Below are 21,319 nucleotides of genomic sequence, written 5' to 3'. Positions count from 1 at the left end.
TACAGTAGTTACAGCTTTGGAGGAGTTACGTAGAAATATGTTGCTCAGAAAGAAATCCCAGGTCATTAAATAATAACACACTGGCTGAATCCCAAATGATACCCTATTCCCCTACACAGTGCAGTCCTTCTTTCAACAGTCGTATGGCTACTGGTCAAAAGTAGTGCACTATGTAGTTAATAGGGTGCCATTTGATTCGCAGGCACTGTCTTCTGGCATGCTGTCAAAACATGAATCATCCCACCGAGCCATCGGAGGCTGTGTTGGAAGTGTGTGTGTGTGTGTGTGTGTGTTGGAAGTATGTGTGTGTTGGAAGTGTGTGTGTGTGTGTGTTGGAATTGTGTGTGTGTGTGTTGGAAGTATGTGTGTGTTGGAAGTGTGTGTGTGTGTATGTGTGTTGGAAGTGTGTGTGTGTTTGTGTGTGTTGGAAGTGTGTGGCATCATGGGGTGACATGGCCCTTTCTGACAGCAAGAGAGCTGCCTGCCTGGCTGCAAGCGAGAGTCTTTGAAGAATTCAAAACAGAGTAAAGACGCTGTCTGCATTCCAAATGGCACAGTTTTCCCTATATAGTGCACTACTTTTGACCAGAGCCCTATGGGCAGAAGTAGTGTACTGTAAAAGGAATAGGGTGCCATTTGGAACGCAGCCAATGTTTTAATCAGAGAGAGAGAGGGTCAAAGTCAGGAGTCAAACAAAGAGATTCTCCTGAGGGGGGATCAACAACACAATAAGACATGCTCTGTGTGATGATCCATTAAGTTCTTCATAGAGAAATAGGGAGAAGAGAGAAACAATCATTTTAAATGAAAAAACTGTTAGCAAGTGCTCCGACGAAGCATCTGCATGAAACATTATTGAAAGGAATGAAGTTGCCTTCCTGAACCTTCTGTCAGTATTTCCTGAAAACCGTTTGGTCCGTTTAAAAGAAGTGGGACTGTAACTGCCTCTTTTAGCGGTACTGTAGCTACTTCCAATGGCCTGGAATTTCAGATCATACTTTAAAAAGGTAGACCCAAAATGTAATGAATTTAACAAGCAATGCAAACTCCTCAACCAACTAAAGGCCATCCAACCATTTACACCCTCAGACACTATCTACTTTAAGTCCTTTCAAAGGGACGGAGAATGAATAGCTAGAGATATACTGAATACATTATTACATTTTCAATTCTGAACAAACAATTCTTAACACAGTAAAAGCAAGCTCATGCACATTATGCAGCATGACAGAGGCCGGCCAAGCAAGCCAGGGAAATGAAAGCATATTCCAGAATCTGGCAAGCGAGTTAGTATGCTTTTGTACTCTTTTCTCATTCAAATTCACAAACACATACAGTACACAAATGCAACTGTGATCTCTCCGTGCAGACAGGTTGATAATATGACAAGCAGTGGAGAGCATAAGAGAACTAGTCTATAGAACAACAGCATAGCAAATCTAGATCAGTAACAATATCCAAACGTGAGAGGGACCGAGGAGCTACAGGAATGTTTTATCCAAAAGGCATCTTAAAGTAATTGAGCCCCAGAACCAGAGAGCTGGTTGGTTGGTTGGTTGGAGGGAGGAAGACAGGGCTGCGTCCCAAATAGCACCCATATTCCCTATATAATGAACTACTTTTGATAGGGCCCTGGTCAAAAGTAGTGCACTATATAGGGAATAGGATGCCATTTGGGACGCCAACCATTTTTTTAAGGCACCTTAAAGTAACTGAGTCTCAGGTCCAGGGAGCTGGTTGGCTGGTTGGAGGGAGATGGGGAAACCATCAGAAACACTGACGGAGAGAAGTATCAAGCAGTGTGTACACTGCCATCCAGCCAAGCCCAAAGGGGAAACTGTGAAATGCTCTGCTGCTGCTGCTGTTTACAAGACAGAGAACATCTCAGAGAGAAAAGGCTTGTGAATGCTCTGAATTGGATTCCCGGCGAGAGACATTCCACACAGAGCAGACTATCATGAGTCTCCTTTCAAACACACACGGCGCCTCCAACACTCACTCAGGGAGGTGGCATACTGTAGCATTCCATGGGAAAGAATAGCACTGTACCTTAAAGCTGTAGTCCATAATTCAAACAACAACAAAGCGGCTGCTCCAGCCCCGCCACTTTTTTGGTATACAGTTGAGAGATGTGGCTGGATAAATGTAGCCACTCTCAAATTCATAGACGGAGCTATGGATGGAATAACTGACCATCCAGGTGATCAAAATTCTAGTTTTAACCACGTTTTGAAGCTATACAGTGTTTGTTTACAATTACGTTGACGGTGTAAGACAGTTCTACTAAGCTCATGAGGCATTCATTACTTATATTCTTTAGGAATCAATGGCTATATATGATCAATTTAAAAGTAAAAAAATCACTGTACAAATCACAGATTTCACCTTTAAAACATCAAACCACTGCATAGGCCCATGGGGAATGAAGAGGACATGAAGTATTGATCCACTAAGGGGACCGACATCCAACAGATACATTGACAAACTGCACTGTGTTTCACAGCTTCATTGACCAACAGAAAGCAGCACAGAGAGCCAGGGGGACACTGCTGTGTAAATGACAGTGACTAACCTCTTAAGGATCGGACCCTTTTTTTCAATTTTCGCCTAAAATGACATACCCAAATCGAACTGCCTGTAGCTCAGGACCTGAAGCAAGGATATGCATATTCTTGACACCGTTCGAAAGGAAACACTTTGAAGTTTGTGGAAATTTGAACTGAATGTAGGAGAATATGACACATTAGATCTGGTAAAAGATAATACAAACAAAAAAACATGTGTTTTCTATTATTTTTTTTGTTCCATCATCTTTGAAATGAAAGAGAAAGGCCACAATATAATATTGCAGTTTAGGCGCAATTTAGATTTTGCCCACTAGATTGCAGCAGTGTGTGTGCAAAGTTTCAGATTGATCCAGTGAAGCGTTGCAATACTGGACTATTGTGTATCAAGTCTGCCCAAATGTGCCGAATTGGTCAATTGATACATTTTCAAGTACATAACTATAGAGAACATACAAAAATGATATGGTAATACAAAATCTAAGTTTACACACTCCCAAGAATGTCATATATGATGGATCATTAGTTTATACACTAACTCTCACACATCTAGATGGCCGGGCGGGGTGGGTGTGGAGCCAGAGACAGCAGGGGTTCAAACTGTAGAACCCAGTTCCTACATTTGAATATAAAAATGTATTTTAGCAAACCAAACTATGCTACATTTTATCTCTGGGACCCTTAGAATGACAAATCAGAGCAAGATTACTGAATGTAAGTACATTATTTACCTTCAGAGGTGAATGTATCAAACCAGTTGCCATGATACGTTTTTTGTTGTTGTGCACTCTCCTCAAACAATAGCATGGTATTTTTTCACTGTAATAGCTACTGTAAATTGGACAGTGCAGTTAAATTAACAATAATTTAAGCTTTCTGCCCATATAAGACATGTCTACAGTGAGGGAAAAAAGTATTTGATCCCCTGCTGATGTTGTACGTTTGCCCACTGTCACGCCCTGGCTCTGGGGACACTGTTATGTTGAGCCAGGGTGTGTAGATCTATGTATTCCATTTCTATGTTGGCCAGTGTGGTTCTCAATCAGAGGCAACGAGTGTCAGCTGTGGCTGGTTGTCTCTGATTGGGAACCACATTTAAACAGGCTGTTTGCCCACAGTGGTTGTGGGATCTTGTTTCTAGTGGGTTTGTGTTAGACCGTGAACTGTCACGTTATCGTTTTGTTGTTTTTGATCGTGTATCATAAATAAAGAGTATGTTCGTCTGCAACGCTGCGCCTTGGTCCTCATCTCTTACCGACGATCGTGACAGAAGATCCCACCAAAACTGGACCAAGCAGCGTGTCCAGGAGCCATCGCCAGGGGAATCGCTAGCAGATCTCCGTGGCAACCTCGACTGGGTCAAGCCTAGTGAGGAGCAGAGAGGGTGGACTTGGGAACAGTGGAGGAAGAGCTTCGACTGGGTCAAGCCAAATGAGGAGCTGAATGGCGGGAGTTGGAAGCAGAAGAGCGAGAGTTGGGCGAGAACTATAGAGGCCTGGCCCACGGGGAAGAGAGACCCCCAGAAATTTTTTAGGGGGGGGCTCACGACGTCGGGGCAGCAGGAGGCCGCGATAGAGCGGTCCAGCGGGTTGGCAGAGGAGGCCGCCAGGTTACGGGGGCCACTGGTCGAAGAGGGGATGGAAGGTGTAGAGGCACGGCGAGAGGTACTGGGGTGTGTTACCAGTCCGGTCCGGCCCGTTCCAGATCCTGGTGTAGGGCCAGTGGTGTGTGTCCCCAGTACGGTCCGGTCTGTTCCTGCTCCCCGCACCAAGTGTACGGTGCGCGTCGCCAGCCCAGCCCGGCCTGTTCCTGCCCCTCGCACCAAGCCTACGGTGCGCGTCGCCAGCCCGGCCCGGCCTGCTCCTGCCCCTCGCACCAAGCCTACGGTGCGTGTCGCCAGCTCGGCCCGGCCTGTTCCTGCTCCTCGCACCAAGCCTATGGTGCGCTTCGCCAGCCCGGCCCGGCCTGTTCCTGCTCCCCGCACCAAGCCTATGGTGCGCGTCGCCAGCCCGGTCCGGCCTGTTCCTGCCACTCGCACCAAGCCAGGGGTGCGAGTCGTCAGCCCGGTCCAGCCCGTTCCTGCTCCACGCACCAAGCCAGGGGTGCGTATCGTCAGCCCGGTCCGGCCCGTTGCTGCTCCACGCACTAAGCCAGGGGTGCGCATCGTCAGCCCGGTCCGGTCCGTTCCTGCTCCACGCACCAAGCCAGGGGTGCGCATCGTCAGTCCGGCACGGCCCGTGCCTGTTCCACTGGTGCCTGGTCCGGCACCGGTCAGATGCGTTACGCCGGAGCTAGAGCAATCCGCTCCATCAGTGTGCAGTCCAGCTCCGGTCAGCGGGGCCAGACCGGACCAGGGGTACTTTGGGGGGTTGGAGAGGGAGTGGGGATCAGGTCCGGAGCCGGATCCGCCGCCAAGGCGGAGTGCCCACCCGGTCCCTCCCCTGTGGTATTTAGTTGGCGCGGTCGGAGTCCGCGCCTTTAGGGGGGGTACTGTCATGCCCTGGCTCTGGGGACACTGTTATGTTGAGCCAGGGTGTGTAGATCTATGTATTCCATTTCTATGTTGGCCAGTGTGGTTCTCAATCAGAGGCAACGAGTGTCAGCTGTGGCTGGTTGTCTCTGATTGGGAACCACATTTAAACAGGCTGTTTGCCCACAGTGGTTGTGGGATCTTGTTTCTAGTGGGTTTGTGTTAGACCGTGAACTGTCACGTTATCGTTTTGTTGTTTTTGATCGTGTATCATAAATAAAGAGTATGTTCGTCTGCAACGCTGCGCCTTGGTCCTCATCTCTTACCGACGATCGTGACACCCACTGACAAAGAAATGATCAGTCTATAATTTTAATGGTAGGTTTATTTGAACAGTGAGAGACAGAATAACAACAAACAAATCAAGAAATACACATGTCAAAAATGTTATAAATTGATTTGCATTTTAATGAAGGAAATAAGTATTAAGCTCCCAGGTGTCTTTTATACAGGTAACGAGCTGAGATTAGGAGCACACTCTTAAAGGGAGTGCTCCTAATCGCAGCTTGTTACCTGTATAAAAGACACCTGTCCACAGAAGCAATCAATCAATCAGATTCCAAACTCTCCACCATGGCCAAGACCAAAGAGCTCTCCAAGGATGTCAGGGACAAGATTGTAGACCTACACAAGGCTGGAATGGGCTACAAGACCATCGCCAAGCAGCTTGGTGAGAAGGTGACAACAGTTGGTGCGATTATTTGCAAATGGAGAAACACAAAATAACTGTCAATCTCCCTCGGCCTGGGGCTCCATGCAAGATCTCACCTCGTGGAGTTGCAATGATCATGAGAACGGTGAGGAATCAGCCCAGAACTACACGGGAGGATCTTGTCAATGATCTCAAGGCAGCTGGGACCATAGTCACCAAGAAAACAATTGGTAACACACTACGCCGTGAAGGACTGAAATCCTGCAGCGCCCGCAAGGTCCCCCTGCTCAAGAAAGCACATATACAGGGCCGTCTGAAGTTTGCCAATGAACATCTGAATGATTCAGAGGAGAACTGGGTGAAAGTGTTGTGGTCAGATGAGACCAAAATCGAGCTCTTTGGCATCAACTCAACTCGCCGTGTTTGGAAGAGGAGGAATGCTGCCTATGACCCCAAGAACACCATCCCCAACGTCAAACATGGTGGTGGAAACATTATGCTTTGGGGGTGTTTTTCTGCTAAGGGGACAGGACAACTTCATCGCATCAAAGGGACGATGGACGGGGCCATGTACCGTCAAATCTTGGGTGAGAACCTCCTTCCCTCAGCAGGGGCATTGAAAATGGGTCGTGGATGGGTATTCCAGGATGACAATGACCCAAAACACACGGCCAAGGCAACAAAGGAGTGGCTCAAGAAGAAGCACATTAAGGTCCTGGAGTGGCCAAGCCAGTCTCCAGACCTTAATCCCATACAAAATCTGTGGAGGGAGCTGAAGGTTCGAGTTGCCAACTGTCAGCCTCAAAACCTTAATGACTTGGAGAAGATATGCAAAGAGGAGTGGAACAAAATCCCTCCTGAGATGTGTGCAAACCTGGTGGCCAACTACAAGAAACGTCTGACCTCTGTAATTGCCAACAAGGGTTTTGCCACCAAGTACTAAGTCATGTTTTGCAGAGGGGTCAAATACTTATTTCCCTCATTAAAATGCTAATCAATTTATAACATTTCTGACATGCGTTTTTCTGGATTATTTTGTTGTTATTCTGTCTCTCACTTTTCAAATAAACCTACCATTAAAATTATAGACTGATCATGTCTTTGTCAGTGGGCAAACGTACAAAATCAGCAGGGGATCAAATACTTTTTCCCTCACTGTATGTCCTGGAAAGTTTGCTTTTACTTACAAGTCCTGCTAATCACATTAGCGCACGTTAGCTCAACCGTCCCGTATACTGGACACCGATCCCGTAGAGGTTAAGAAACTGGCCTAGCTGCTGGAAAGGGTCCTGTAGACTGATTCACTAAGCATCCATACCTGTCTCATGGCTTTACAATACAATCAATGTATTCATACCTACTGGCTACTGACTGTATTCGTTTTATTAGCTTTTATGTGTTTTTTACACTCTATGAAATGCTTAGTGCATCAAATACATTAGATAAAACAAAACAAAACAATGAACAAACCCTTGATGCATGGCAAGGTATAATACACAATCGGAATATGGCAAACACGCCAAATAAATGTCAACATAAAATAAGCATGATGGATTTATCAATCTTGAATATGGTACATGTGTATGGGAGGAAAGCCAATAATGTCTTATCAAATACAATGAAAGTTAAAAACGCAGTGACAGAGGTCAATAAAAATAGTAATTGGTCAAAAAATGTAAATAAATGGCAAAGATGGCCCAATAATGATAACATCAAACAGTGACAAAGTTATGTAAAAACATCTACAAACCCCCTAATCGCGCACCCCCACAATTAACATAATTTGGAGACTGCATCCATGGCTCTATGTCTATGGATGTACGTCAACAGTTTGAGAGATCATAGCCCCAAGTCATATCAAAACCATGAGTCAAGAAAATAGTGTGAATCCAGCAGAGGGGTTATTTTTCTCCATAAGCTCTTCCTTTTGGCACATTTGAGAGGAAGTTAAATTGGATATTCCAGAGGAGAGATGCTCTCCAGTGGAGGATGACAGACATAATGAGGAAATATTAGCACAAACTCTCTCTCTCTCTCTCCCCAGCCGAGTGGAGGAGAGGAGGCACAAGTCAACAACCGCAGAATTAAAAAGTGGTTGAATTTCTTTCCGATTTACCCCAAGAGACACAAATGTTCCTCTTGATTTTCCCAATAAATATTTATTAGTAAAGAAGAAGCTGCATTTAGAGTAGAAGCACTTAAAAAATAAACAGGACATTGAAACATATCAAATAAAACAGGGAAATAAAAGCAATAGAAAAAAAGGTCAGTTGAATTATTTACGATTAGTTAATACGATTAGTCTAGACCAGCGTTTCCCAAACTCAATCCTGGGGACCCCAACGGGTGCACGTTTTGGTTTTTGCCCTAGCACTACACAGCTGATTCAAATAATCAAAGCTTGAGCAAAAACTAAAACGTGCCCCCGGGGGGGGGGGGGGGGGGGGGGGGACGACATTGGTCTAGACACAGTAGGTTGAATACATTCACTTGGTAGTTACATTGTAATCGTTGACAGCAGCATATTATCTTACTTGTAATCAGTAATACTGTAGCAATGTTAACACTGGTAGTTAGATAAATGGATCACACTGTGAGGTAGCTAGATGCCCATGCTCCAAGACAGAAGGGCCAACACAATCAATGGGATTTTATTTGCCCTGTCACCATACAACACACGACACTGCTAGAAGAGATGGTACTATATTGAACCAAAAAGGGTTCAATCAATGACTCTCTTCATAAATATGGCTCTCAAAAAGGATTTCTGTGGAACCACAAAGCACCTATATGTTTAGCAGTATAATTCATCACTAGAACCTGCATGGGTCTTAGAAGAAGAACTATAAGAGATTGCACTGTGGGCGCAGCATGCTAGGTCATTCTATTCAATGTCTTATAGAGGTAGAAAATCTACTTTTTATTGATGTAGGAGGTTGTTTGTGTGAGCTGAGCAGTCAGAGAGTTGCCCAGGGTTTGATAAAGGATGTCCACTCTCTACCCTCTCTCCCTCGCTCCTTTCCTTTCAGATTTTCACAGAGCTTTGTTTTTCGTGGAGTGGAGGGGAGTGAGGTATCAATCGTGGTGCTCTTTTCTGTCCAAACTGATATTACTTTCTCATATTCTCCGCCCAATTCTTCATTTGTCTTTATAAAGAGCGAGAGAGAGAGAGCGAGAGAGAGCGAGAGAGAGAGAGACAAAAAGAAAGAGAGAGAAAGAGACTGCTCAGCTATGTTGAGCACCAACCCACCACACTCCTCCTTTCCTCCCCCCTTCTCTCCATCCTGTCCCTTCGGTCTGTATTGATATATGTGGCTAGCAGGAGAGAAATACCTATGAATCCAACACAAAAGTGTCCATTCACTTTCATTGAAGCCCCAGACATCCACATAAACAACCTCTGAAAGAAAGCAAATCTATTTTCCAATTCTTCTCACTCACTGTTTCAGCAACACATCTTTCCTAAAAGAGTAGTACTTTTTATTTCAGCCTATTGTTCCCTTCCTTCTGTCTCAATCACAACACAGAACTACAGGGCCTTTGGGTGTTGGAAGGCTGTTATATATTACTCCAGGTCAGGTTACAGTATAGCAGATGTGGTTTGAGTAGAGAGGAGTGGAGATGAGAGGAGAGGAGAGAAGAAAAGAGAACAGTAGAATAGAGCAGAGCAGAGCAGAGCAGAGTAGAGTAGAGTAGAGTAGAGCAGAGCAGAGCAGAGCAGAGCAGAGCAGAGCAGAGCAGAGCAGAGTAGAGTAGAGTAGAGTAGAGTAGAGTAGAGTAGAGTAGAGTAGAGCAGAGCAGAGCAGAGCAGAGCAGAGCAGAGCAGAGCAGAGTAGAGTAGAGTAGAGTAGAGTAGAGCAGAATATAATAGAGCAGAGTAGAGTAGATTAGAGCAGAGCAGAGTAGAGTAGAATAGAATAGAGCAGAGTAGAGCAGAGCAGAGTAGAGTAGAATAGAATAGAGCAGAGTAGAGTAGAGCAGAGCAGAGTAGAGTAGAATAGAGCAGAGTAGAGTAGAGCAGAGTAGAGTAGAGTAGAATAGAGCAGAGTAGAGTAGAGCAGAGCAGAGCAGAGCAGAGTAGAATAGAATAGAGCAGAGTAGAGTAGAGTAGAGTAGAGCAGAGCAGAGTAGAGCAGAGCAGAGTAGAATAGAATAGAGTAGAATAGAGTAGAATAGAGTAGAATAGGAAAGAACACAACAGAACATATTTTCTTCCATTCTATTCAGATGTGGATCTATTATGCTGGTGTGAGACAGAGTGTGGAGGAGCATTACTTTATGTCTCCAGTGGTTTTAGCAGCCTGTGGTTCTTACCTTGAGGGCCGGGGGGGCCTTCTTCCCCTGGAGGCCCTGGGGATCCGTCGTTGCCGGGGGGACCAGGAGGCCCCTGTCGAACCTGCGCCGCTAAAATTGCCGCCGGAGTCTTCTGTATGGCGTGGCTTGATAGTCTCTCTGGTGGGTGACATTATAATTCTGTATTATAATAATACCAACACTCTCTGCAAGTGATAGACAATTCAAGAGCTTGGGACTATAAGTTTTTCACTGCAAAAAGATGATTCTGAGATAATTGGCTTTAAAGTTCCGAACCCTCATTGGTTTGAATAGTCAGCAATTTATATATTGTATTATTTTGAACTTAACAACATGAATTGGGCTATTTAGACTACTATAAAGGTAGAGAACATTGAACAGAACAATGATATGTCAATAACTCAGTTTTGACAAAAATGCTGATTGAACCTTATAGGCCCAAGCTCTCAAATTGACATTCTGTATTAGAACACAAAGAACAGTAGAATAGGTGATACAGTAGCTCATTAGTTAGTTATGGTATGTGCTAAACTGAGGCTTGCATACCACACTGGCATTCAATATCACAACACAGTGGCAGAACAATAAAATACCTTCACCCAGCATGAACTATTCTCTTACTTGGGACTCTTTCACTTCCTCAAGAACTGAGGCAACAACATCCAATTTAGATTTTTCCCCCGATTTAGAAACCCTGAAATCCTTAAAAGAGCTAGGAGAAAACAAAGGGACCCCCTGAAGGATAAATTGGGGCGACAACAAGTTTTCAACACTGAAGCATGCATGAGAGCACCAGCTGTTCCGGACGACTATGTGATCACGCTCTCCGTAGCCGATGTGAGTAAGACTTTTAAGCAGGTCAACATTCACAAGGCCGCAGGGCCAGACGGATTACCAGGACGTGTACTCCGAGCATGTGCTGACCAACTGGCAAGTGTCTTCACTGACATTTTCAACATGTCCCTGACTGAGTCTGTAATACCAACATGTTTCAAGCAGACCACCATAGTCCCCGTGCCCAAGAACCCTAAGATAACCTGCCTAAATGACTACCGACCCGTGGCACTGACGTCTGTAGCCATGAAGTGCTTTGAAAGACTGGTCATGGCTCACATCAACAGCATAATCCCAGAAACCCTAGACCCACTCCAATTTGCATACCGCCCCAACAGATCCACAGATGATGCAATCTCTATCGCACTCCACACTGCCCTTTCCCACCTGGACAAGAGGAACACCTACGTGAGAATGCTATTCATTGACTACAGCTCAGCATTCAACACCATAGTGCCCTCAAAGCTCATCACTAAGCTAAGGATCCTGGGACTAAACACCTCCCTCTGCAACTGGATCCTGGACTTCCTGACGGGCCGCCCCCAGGTGGTAAGGGTAGGTAACAACACATCTGCCACACTGATCCTCAACACGGGGGCCCCTCAGGGGTGCGTGCTCAGTCCCCTCCTGTACTCTCTGTTCACCCATGACTGCATGGCCAGGCACGACTCCAACACCATCATTAAGTTTGCCGACGACACAACAGTGGTAGGCCTGATCACCGACAACGATGAGACAGCCTATAGGGAGGAGGTCAGAGATCTGGCCGTGTGGTGCCAGGACAACAACCTCTCCCTCAACGTGACCAAGACAAAGGAGATGATTGTGGACTACAGGAAAAAAAAGAGGACTGAGCACGCCCCCATTCTCATCGACGGGGCTGTAGTGGAACAAGTTGAGAGCTTCAAGTTCCTTGGTGTCCACATCACCAACGAACTATCATGGTCCAAACACACCAAGACAGTCGTGAAGAGGGCACGACAAAGCCTATTCCCCCTCAGGAGACTAAAAAGATTTGGCATGGGTCCTCAGATCCTCAAAAAATTCTACAGCTGCACCATCGAGAGCATCCTGACTGGTTGCATCACCGCCTGGTATGGCAACTGCTTGGCCTCTGACCGCAAGGCACTACAGAGGGTAGTGCGTACGGCCCAGTACATCACTGGGGCAAAGCTCCCTGCCATCCAGGACCTCTATACCAGGCGGTGTCAGAGGAAGGCCCTCAAAATTGTCAAAGACTCCAGTCACCCTAGTCATAGACTGTTCTCTCTGCTACCGCACGGCAAGCGGTACCGGAGTGCCAAGTCTAGGTCCAAAAGACTTCTCAACAGCTTCTACCCCCAAGCCATAAGACTCCTGAACAGCTAATCATGGCTACCCGGACTATTTGCACTGCCCCCCCACCCCATCCTTTTTACGCTGCTGCTACTCTGTTAAGTATTTATGCATAGTCACTTTAACTCTACCCACATGTACATATTACCTCAACTAGCCGGTGCCCCCGCACATTGACTATGCAACGGTACCCCCCTGTATATATAGCCTCCCTACTGTCACTTTATTCTATTGTATATATAGCCTCCCTACTGTCACTTTATTTTTTACTTCTGCTCTTTTTTTTCTCAACACTTTTTTGTTGTTGTTTTATTCTTACTTTTTTTGTTTAAAATAAATGCACTGTTGGTTAAGGGCTGTAAGTAAGCATTTCACTGTAATGTCTGCACCTGTTGTATTCGGCGCATGTGACCAATAAAATTTGATTTGATTTGATTTGATTTGATACCTTCAAACAGCCGCAACACTTCATTCCGGATAAACATTTTAATTTCCTCCATGGAATTGGCATCATTCTGTGAGGAGAGAGAGAGAGAGAGAGAGAGAGAGAGAGAGAGAGAGAGAGAGAGAGAGAGAGAGAGAGAGAGAGAGAGAGAGAGAGAGAGAGAGAGAGAGAGAGAGAGAGCGAGAGAGAGAGAGAGAGAGAGAGAGAGACAGACAGACAGGCATGAGCGAGAGAAACAGAAACAGAATAACACAAACTTAACCAAAACATCTTTAACAGATTAAGAAAATGTAATTAGCGAGACAGCAGTAGTTCATGTTTTATTCAACGTGGTATAAAATTGCAGTGTCTTCAGAGATAAAGAGATGCAATGCTTCATGGAATAATAATCAACTCCACTCTCCCTGTCTCCCTGTCCCTGCCATCTATCTCAGGCTCAAAGTAAGATTGCTGTTCGCTCAGAATGTTGTAGAGAACATTGGCAACAGAATGGAAAGGAAATCGGAACTGTGAAAATGTTCTTTCTGAGTTCTACATTCTTCTGACTGCCCAGAGGAAAGACTCAAAAATGCATTATAATACTGTTTTTCTGGTGGACTCCAGAAAGTGGTACGGCTAAAGGAATGGGATATATGAGTGTGAGGCTCCACTAAATACCATGATAGTATGAACGACTAGAATAAAACCCAGGGAGAAAAACAGGGACAACACCTTTGCAATCAGAGCTTAAATCACATATACTGTTGCAATTAACAGTGATCATCTGTGGGCCATTTTCTAAAAGGTTCTTCTTATTGTCTGTGTCTTGATAGGTAGAGGAAAGGATGGAACAAAACCCAGGCAACTTTATAAAGGTATTAAAGTAACAATATTCAGGGCCATGACCATTTTCTAACATCAATATTATTCACTCAAATATTGTTGTGTTCTATTCCGGCTGGTTTAAAAACAGGATACTTGTATTTTGGCAGAGCTGAATACCGATGAAGAGTTGCCAAAGTACTTTTCTGTTTAATAGGGTCACTGTACTGTTCTGTTCTGTTCTGTGAGAAAAAGAGATAGGAGGGTAATACTTTAGTCCTTGCTTTCTTGGCATTCAGAAGACTTTAATCTCTGTTGTGTTATGTAACCCTCTGCATGCCGTGTGTAAAATAGCTGTGACACATGGAGGTGTTTTTCGATCCTCTGCAGAGCTCTCATCACTCCCACGCTCTCTCCATCTCTCTATTCCTCTATCTGTTTCTATCTCTATCCCTATTTCTCTCTCCCTCTCTTTCTCCCACATTCCATCTCAGACGCACACAATCCGTTTCTCTCTATCCCTCTCTCTTCTTTCCTCCATCTCTCTCCATTTCTCTCTTTTCTTTTTTCCATATCCCTCTCTCTCCTTCCCTCTCTCTCCTTCTCCTTCTCCCTCTCTCCTCACCTCTCTCTCCTTCCCTCTCTCTCCTTCTCCTTCTCCCTCTCTCCTCACCTCTCTCTCCTTCCCTCTCTCTAGCCCTCTCTCTCCTCACCTCTCTCTTCACCTCTCTCTCTAGCCTCTCGCTCCTTCCCGCTCTCTCTAGCCCTTTCTCTCCTTCCCTCTCTCTCTAGCCCTCTCTCTCCTTCCCTCTCTCTCTAGCCCTCTCTCTCCTCACCTCTTTCTCTAGCCCTCTCTCTCCTCACCTCTTTCTCTAGCCCTCTCTCCTTCCCTCTCTCTCCTTCCCTCTCTCCCGACCCCCCTGATCAGTAGTGGGAGGTGAGGAGCAGTAACAACCCAGCAGACTTCATTGTGCCTATCTGTTATCTGCTGTGTCACATGGTGCTCCACACACAGCTCCACACAACGCTGTACTGTATTCATTTACAGAGAAAGAGAGATATCCGCTAATTACTCAGACCACTGAAGAAAGGAGGATGTTTAGATTCTTTAATGGTGTGTGACTAAGGGTAGTCTTTGAGTTTATGAGCGGGTATAGAGAAACACACACTAAAATGTGGAGCATGCTTTTCCAGTGAGTCTATGGGTATACGGTTGGACTGTGAGAGTTGGGAGGTCTTCATCAAACGTACCCTGAAGAGGATATACATAAGACATTCACAACACCTTTATAAAACAGGTCATAACACCTTCATAAAACACATCATGACACCTTTATAAAACAGGTCATAACACCTTTATAAAACACGTCATGATGCCTTTATAAAACAGGTCATAACAACTTTAGAAAACAGGTCGTAACACCTTTATAAATCAGGTCATAACACCTTTATAAAACACGTTATGACACCTTTATAAAATAGGTCATAACAACTTTAGAAAACAGGTCATAACACCTTTAGAAAATACATCATAACACCTTTATAAAACAGGTCATGACACCTTTATGAGTATTACAGGAGCATTCATAACAACCTTGATAAAACATTTATTCAACATAATTCAAGATGGGAGTTTGGCTAAACTTGCTGTGTTTGGGGGAGATATAACCAACGTACCAGGGGGCTTGGTGTGTTTGGGGGAGATATAACCAACGTACCAGAGGGCTTGGCGTGTTTGGGGGAGATATAACCAACGTACCAGGGGGCTTGGTGTGTTTGGGGGAGATATAACCAACGTACCAGAGGGCTTGGTGTGTTTGGGGGAGATATAACCAATGTACCAGAGGGCTTGGTGTGTTTGGGGGAGATATAACCAACGTACCAGAGGGCTTGGTGTGTTTGGGGGAGATATAACCAACGTACCAGAGGGCTTGGTGTGTTTGGGGGAGATATAACCAACGTACCAGAGGGCTTGGCGTGTTTGGGGGAGATATAACCAACGTACCAGGGGGCTTGGTGTGTTTGGGGGAGATATAACCAACGTACCAGAGGGCTTGGTGTGTTTGGGGGAGATATAACCAATGTACCAGAGGGCTTGGTGTGTTTGGGGGAGATATAACCAACGTACCAGAGGGCTTGGTGTGTTTGGGGGAGATATAACCAACGTACCAGAGGGCTTGGTGTGTTTGGGGGAGATATAACCAACGTACCAGAGGGCTTGGCGTGTTTGGGGGAGATATAACCAACGTACCAGAGGGCTTGGCGTGTTTGGGGGAGATATAACCAACGTACCAGAGGGCTTGGTGTGTTTGGGGGAGATATAACCAACGTACCAGAGGGCTTGGTGTGTTTGGGGGAGATATAACCAACGTACCAGAGGGCTTGGCGTGTTTGGGGGAGATATAACCAACGTACCAGAGGGCTTGGTGTGTTTGGGGGAGATATAACCAACGTACCAGAGGGCTTGGTGTGTTTGGGGGAGATATAACCAACGTACCAGAGGGCTTGGTGTGTTTGGGGGAGATATAACCAACGTACCAGAGGGCTTGGCGTGTTTGGGGGAGATATAACCAACATACCAGGGGGCTTGGTGTGTTTGGGGGAGATATAACTAACGTACCAGGGGGCTTGGTGACGCTATGGGACCTGGGGGACCAGGGTCTCCTCGGTGGCCTTGGGGCCCGATAGGTCCCACTATTCCTGGGTCTCCTGTCCTTCCCCTCTCCCCTTGGACTCCCCTCGCTCCAGGAATCCCTGGGTCCCCCTGCAATAGGAGAGCAGTAAAGAACAATCAAATCAAATTGTATTGGTCATGTACACATATTTAGCAGATGTTATCACGGGTGTAGTGAAACGCTTATGTTCCCAGCTCCAACAGTGCAGTAATACCTGACAATACAAAACAACACACGTACATTCAAAAAGTAAAAAAGACAGGGATTAAGAAATACAGCACTATGTAATGGCTAAATCTAGCTAGCTGGTGAGCTACCACCATATGGTTTACAGTACACCCTCCGGTTCCAATTTAGATCTACAAACACTTTATTTAACTAGGCCATCATTGTAAATAAGAATATATTCTTAATTGACTTGCCTGGTTAAATAGAGGGTGAGGGGGTTGTTGTCAGTCCCACTCCAGAGTGTACCGGAGGCATTATGATAGAGCATTGTCATTACGCCAGTCTGGCTTTGGGCTGATATTGTAGCTCCCAACGCCTCAGCATTACACAGTCAGTCCTCATCCAGCCATTACCCTGATTGAGCCCACTCAGACACAGATCCCCAGGGACTGTGGCCAATTCTGTCACCATGTATCTCAGCTCTCCTACAAACCTCCATTACTAGCATTTGGGAACAGATCACACTGTAGAAGACTGTGACAGGGCTTTATAAATAGGGGTTTCATAAATACAATGGTGCCATTCAAAATGCATTGAATTTCAAATGCCTTTATCGAATACTTAGGCACAGAAGGGGGAAGCCAGGGGGGGAAACGTGTTTCTGTGCATCACTACCTTTTGGTTGGGTTTGGTTCTGTGTGATATGTTTCCATCACAAACAACGAGTTGTGATTATGGAAAACAGATAGAGAAACAAAATAAAGGTTCTGACCCGTTCTCCCTTGGATCCTCTGTCTCCTGGTCTACCTGTGGCTCCCTGTAAGAAGATAAAACATATCACAGTATGAACACATGACAGAGGAGTGCAGGTTCTCTCTGAAATGCTCTGCTGATTGCAGAGAGACAGAGAAGTCCCTCCAGACTAGAGAAGAGCAAAGCGCACTGCTAAATAATTGGATATTTGGAATGAAGATGACCCCGAGGCTCCTCTCCTCTCCTCTCCTCTCCTCTCCTCTCCTCTCCTCTCCTCTCCTCTCCTCTCCTCTCCTCTCCTCTCCTCTCCTCTCCTCTCCTCTCCTCTCCTCTCCTCTCCTCTCCCAGCCCACTGCTCTTGTTCAGACACCCACTGAGGCCAACGTGGGTCTAATCTGCAGCTCTGTAACCACCCCCATCAACCAATCCTCCACACTCAGGGTCATTTAATGATTGCTTATAATTTTTTATTTCCCAGCCCACGTTTGCATCTTAGCTTATTCACATAAAAAGGTTTATTGCCACAATAACTAGACTGCCGGGTCCCGTTATAATCTTAACAATTGGTGGCAGCGGTGAAGTGATTGACAGTATGTCTTTCATTCCAATCCTCAATCAAAAAACACAGTGTCTGGGGATTTATGGAGCTCTCCTAGGACTGTGTTTCACCTTCCACATTGTCTGTCACGGCTTCTCTGCATCACATAGCCCCACTTCCCTCTGTGGAATGTATGCATCCCTCCCTCTCTGCCTGCCTGCCTGCCTGCTTGCCTCCCTCCCTCCCTCCCTCCCTTCCTCCCTCCCTAGCTGGGAGAGAAACACCTGTCGTTAGCTATATGTGCAACACTTCTCTCAGAACTACACTCCTCCATTCTCCCCTCCTCTCTTCCTTTCCACCTCTCCCTCGCTCCCTCCATCTCTGCATCTCACTGACTGTATTACCTCTGGGAACATCTTTGTATCCATTTACTGCAAGGATTACTGCCGCCATGCGAAATACAATCTGGCACGATCATGTGGTTTTAAAAGCAAGCGGGCAGCAGCTCTTTGTGGAACTCTGTTCTCCTCCTCCTCTCCTCCGCCTCGCCTGCCTTCATCTGCAGCTCTCTCCCTCTTTTTTTCTCTCCGTTATGTTATTCCCCAACGCCTGATGGGAGGCTTACATCTATCATCGTGCCCACTGAATCCTGCTTCCATCCTCCCTCTCTGGGCCTGGCGTTAAACCTCAAAGCCAGAGCACTGCAGTAGAGGGAGAGGAAAACTAGAACATTCACCTGCTAGATGGCACTGTTGCCCCACCGAATGATTCAGGTTTCGAACAAGCAATATACCATCTAACAACAAGGCATTAAAATACATCTAGAGTCCCCCCCCCCCCCCTCGCTCTCTCTCTCTACCGACCAGACAACCTGTTACTGTATCTGTTGTTGGTATCTACAATTCAACTAATTAGAATGGAATTGATGGTGAATCATACTGTTATAATTCAGTTAATTAGAATGGAATTGATGGTGAATCATACTGTTATAATTCAGCTAATTAGAATGGAATTGATGGTGAATCATACTGTTATAATTCAGCTAATTAGAATGGAATTGATGGTGAATCATACTGTTATAATTCAGTTAATTAGAATGGAATTGATGGTGAATCATACTGTTATAATTCAGCTAATTAGAATGGAATTGATGGTGAATCATACTGTTATAATTCAGCTAATTAGAATGGAATTGATGGTGAATCATACTGTTATAATTCAGCTAATTAGAATGGAATTGATGGTGAATCATACTGTTATAATTCAGCTAATTAGAATGGAATTGATGGTGAATCATACTGTTATAATTCAGCTAATTAGAATGGAATTGATGGTGAATCATACTGTTATAATTCAGCTAATTAGAATGGAATTGATGGTGAATCATACTGTTATAATTCAGCTAATTAGAATGGAATTGATGGTGAATCATACTGTTATAATTCAGCTAATTAGAATGGAATTGATGGTGAATCATACTGTTATAATTCAGCTAATTAGAATGGAATTGATGGTGAATCATACTGTTATAATTCAGCTAATTAGAATGGAATTGATGGTGAATCATACTGTTATAATTCAGCTAATTAGAATGGAATTGATGGTGAATCATACTGTTATAATTCAGCTAATTAGAATGGAATTGATGGTGAATCATACTGTTATAATTCAGCTAATTAGAATGGAATTGATGGTGAATCATACTGTATTGGAACCCTTGCTATGGAGTGCAATAGAGCAGAATGCTATTTTTTCTCTTTTAAAAACCGGTTGAACGGCCCTGTCTTTAAAGAACGTTATAAGAGTGATTAGGATACAACAGCAACATAACTAGCCATGTTATATGACAGAGTACAAAACAGAACTAGTGATGTTATATGACAGAGTACAAAATGTTATATGACAGAGTACAAAACAGAACTAGTGATGTTATATGACAGAGTACAAAACAGAACTAGTGATGTTATATGACAGAGTACAAAACAGACCTAATCATTTTTTCCAGCAGAGTTCACAGTGGCAGTTGTTAAATTTTTTACTCATTAAGTTTCATCCGAATACTTATCTAGATATGAAAATATCCTGCCCTCTATTACAAACAGCTATCTATCACTGCCTCCCAGCATTAACTGTACAATTAGGATACAAAGACTAAAAGTCAACACAACCCAACATCTGCAGGATACCTTTGAGTTTTTATCATTAAATGGTCTAATATGCAAATGTCAGTGTTTTAATGCACCTCTGGTGATGCCGTAGCACCAGGGCTAAAGGCTGGGTAACAACACTAACACTACTGGCCGTAGCTCCAGGGCTAAAGGTTGGGTAACAACACTACTGGCCGTAGCTCCAGGGCTAAAGGCTGGGTAACAACACTACTGGCCGTAGCTCCAGGGCTAAAGGCTGGGTAACAACACTACTGGCCGTAGCTCCAGGGCTAAAGGCTGGGTAACAACACTACTGGCCGTAGCTCCAGGGCTAAAGGCTGGGTAATAACACTACTGGCCGTAGCTCCAGGGCTAAAGGCTGGGTAACAACACTACTGGCCGTAGCTCCAGGGCTAAAGGCTGGGTAACAACACTACTGGCCGTAGCTCCAGGGCTAAAGGCTGGGTAACAACACTACTGGCCGTAGCTCCAGGGCTAAAGGCTGGGTAACAACACTACTGGCCGTAGCTCCAGGGCTAAAGGCTGGGTAACAACACTACTGGCCGTAGCTCCAGGGCTAAAGGCTGGGTAACAACACTACTGGCCGTAGCCCCAGGGCTAAAGGCTGGGTAACAACACTACTGGCCGTAGCTCCAGGGCTAAAGGCTGGGTAACAACACTACTGGCCGTAGCTCCAGGCCTAAAGGCTGGGTAACAACACTACTGGCCGTAGCTCCAGGGCTAAAGGCTGGGTAACAACACTACTGGCCGTAGCTCCAGGGCTAAAGGCTGGGTAACAACACTACTGGCCGTAGCTCCAGGGCTAAAGGCTGGGTAACAACACTACTGGCCGTAGCTCCAGGGCTAAAGGCTGGGTAACAACACTACTGGCCGTAGCCCCAGGGCTAAAGGCTGGGTAACAACACTACTGGCCGTAGCCCCAGGGCTAAAGGCTGGGTAACAACTCTACTGGCCGTAGCCCCAGGGCTAAAGGCTGGGTAACAACACTACTGGCCGTAGCTCCAGGGCTAAAGGCTGGGTAACAACACTACTGGCCGTAGCTCCAGGGCTAAAGGCTGGGTAACAACACTACTGGCCGTAGCTCCAGGGCTAAAGGCTGGGTAACAACACTACTGGCCGTAGCTCCAGGGCTAAAGGCTGGGTAACAACACTACTGGCCGTAGCCCCAGGGCTAAAGGCTGGGTAACAACACTACTGGCCGTAGCTCCAGGGCTAAAGGCTGGGTAACAACACTACTGGCCGTAGCTCCAGGGCTAAAGGCTGGGTAACAACACTACTGGCCGTAGCTCCAGGGCTAAAGGCTGGGTAACAACACTACTGGCCGTAGCTCCAGGGCTAAAGGCTGGGTAACAACACTACTGTCAAGGATGCTGCTGGTAGATCATTTTGTTGAGGGACATTTTGTGAATTTGTGTGTGTGTGTGTGTGTGTGTATGTGTGTAGCTAATCATGGCTACCCAGACTATTTGCATTGTTCCCCCCACCCCACCCCACCCCCTCTTTTACGCTGCTACTCTCTGTTTATTATTTATGCATATTCAC

The 21,319-nt window shown here is 45.5% G+C and overlaps 1 protein-coding gene across 1 annotated transcript in view; it reads right to left on the bottom strand.

Moving 5' to 3' along the window:
• Positions 1–21,319, bottom strand: part of LOC311116323 (uncharacterized protein) — a gene marked incomplete at both ends in the record, with an annotated part of 123,716 nt that overhangs the window by 3,298 nt on the left and 99,099 nt on the right. The window contains 4 exons of the mRNA XM_084191417.1: positions 10,061–10,198; positions 12,678–12,744; positions 16,096–16,239; positions 17,091–17,135. Coding sequence (XP_084047543.1) covers positions 10,061–10,198; positions 12,678–12,744; positions 16,096–16,239; positions 17,091–17,135 — 394 coding nt within the window. The remainder of the gene's footprint in view (positions 1–10,060; positions 10,199–12,677; positions 12,745–16,095; positions 16,240–17,090; positions 17,136–21,319) is intronic.

This window comes from Coregonus lavaretus (assembly GCF_964263955.1).
Source record: "Coregonus lavaretus genome assembly, contig: HAP1_SCAFFOLD_584, whole genome shotgun sequence".
NCBI lineage: Eukaryota > Metazoa > Chordata > Actinopteri > Salmoniformes > Salmonidae > Coregonus > Coregonus lavaretus.
This window is presented reverse-complemented; position numbering and strand designations above follow the sequence as displayed.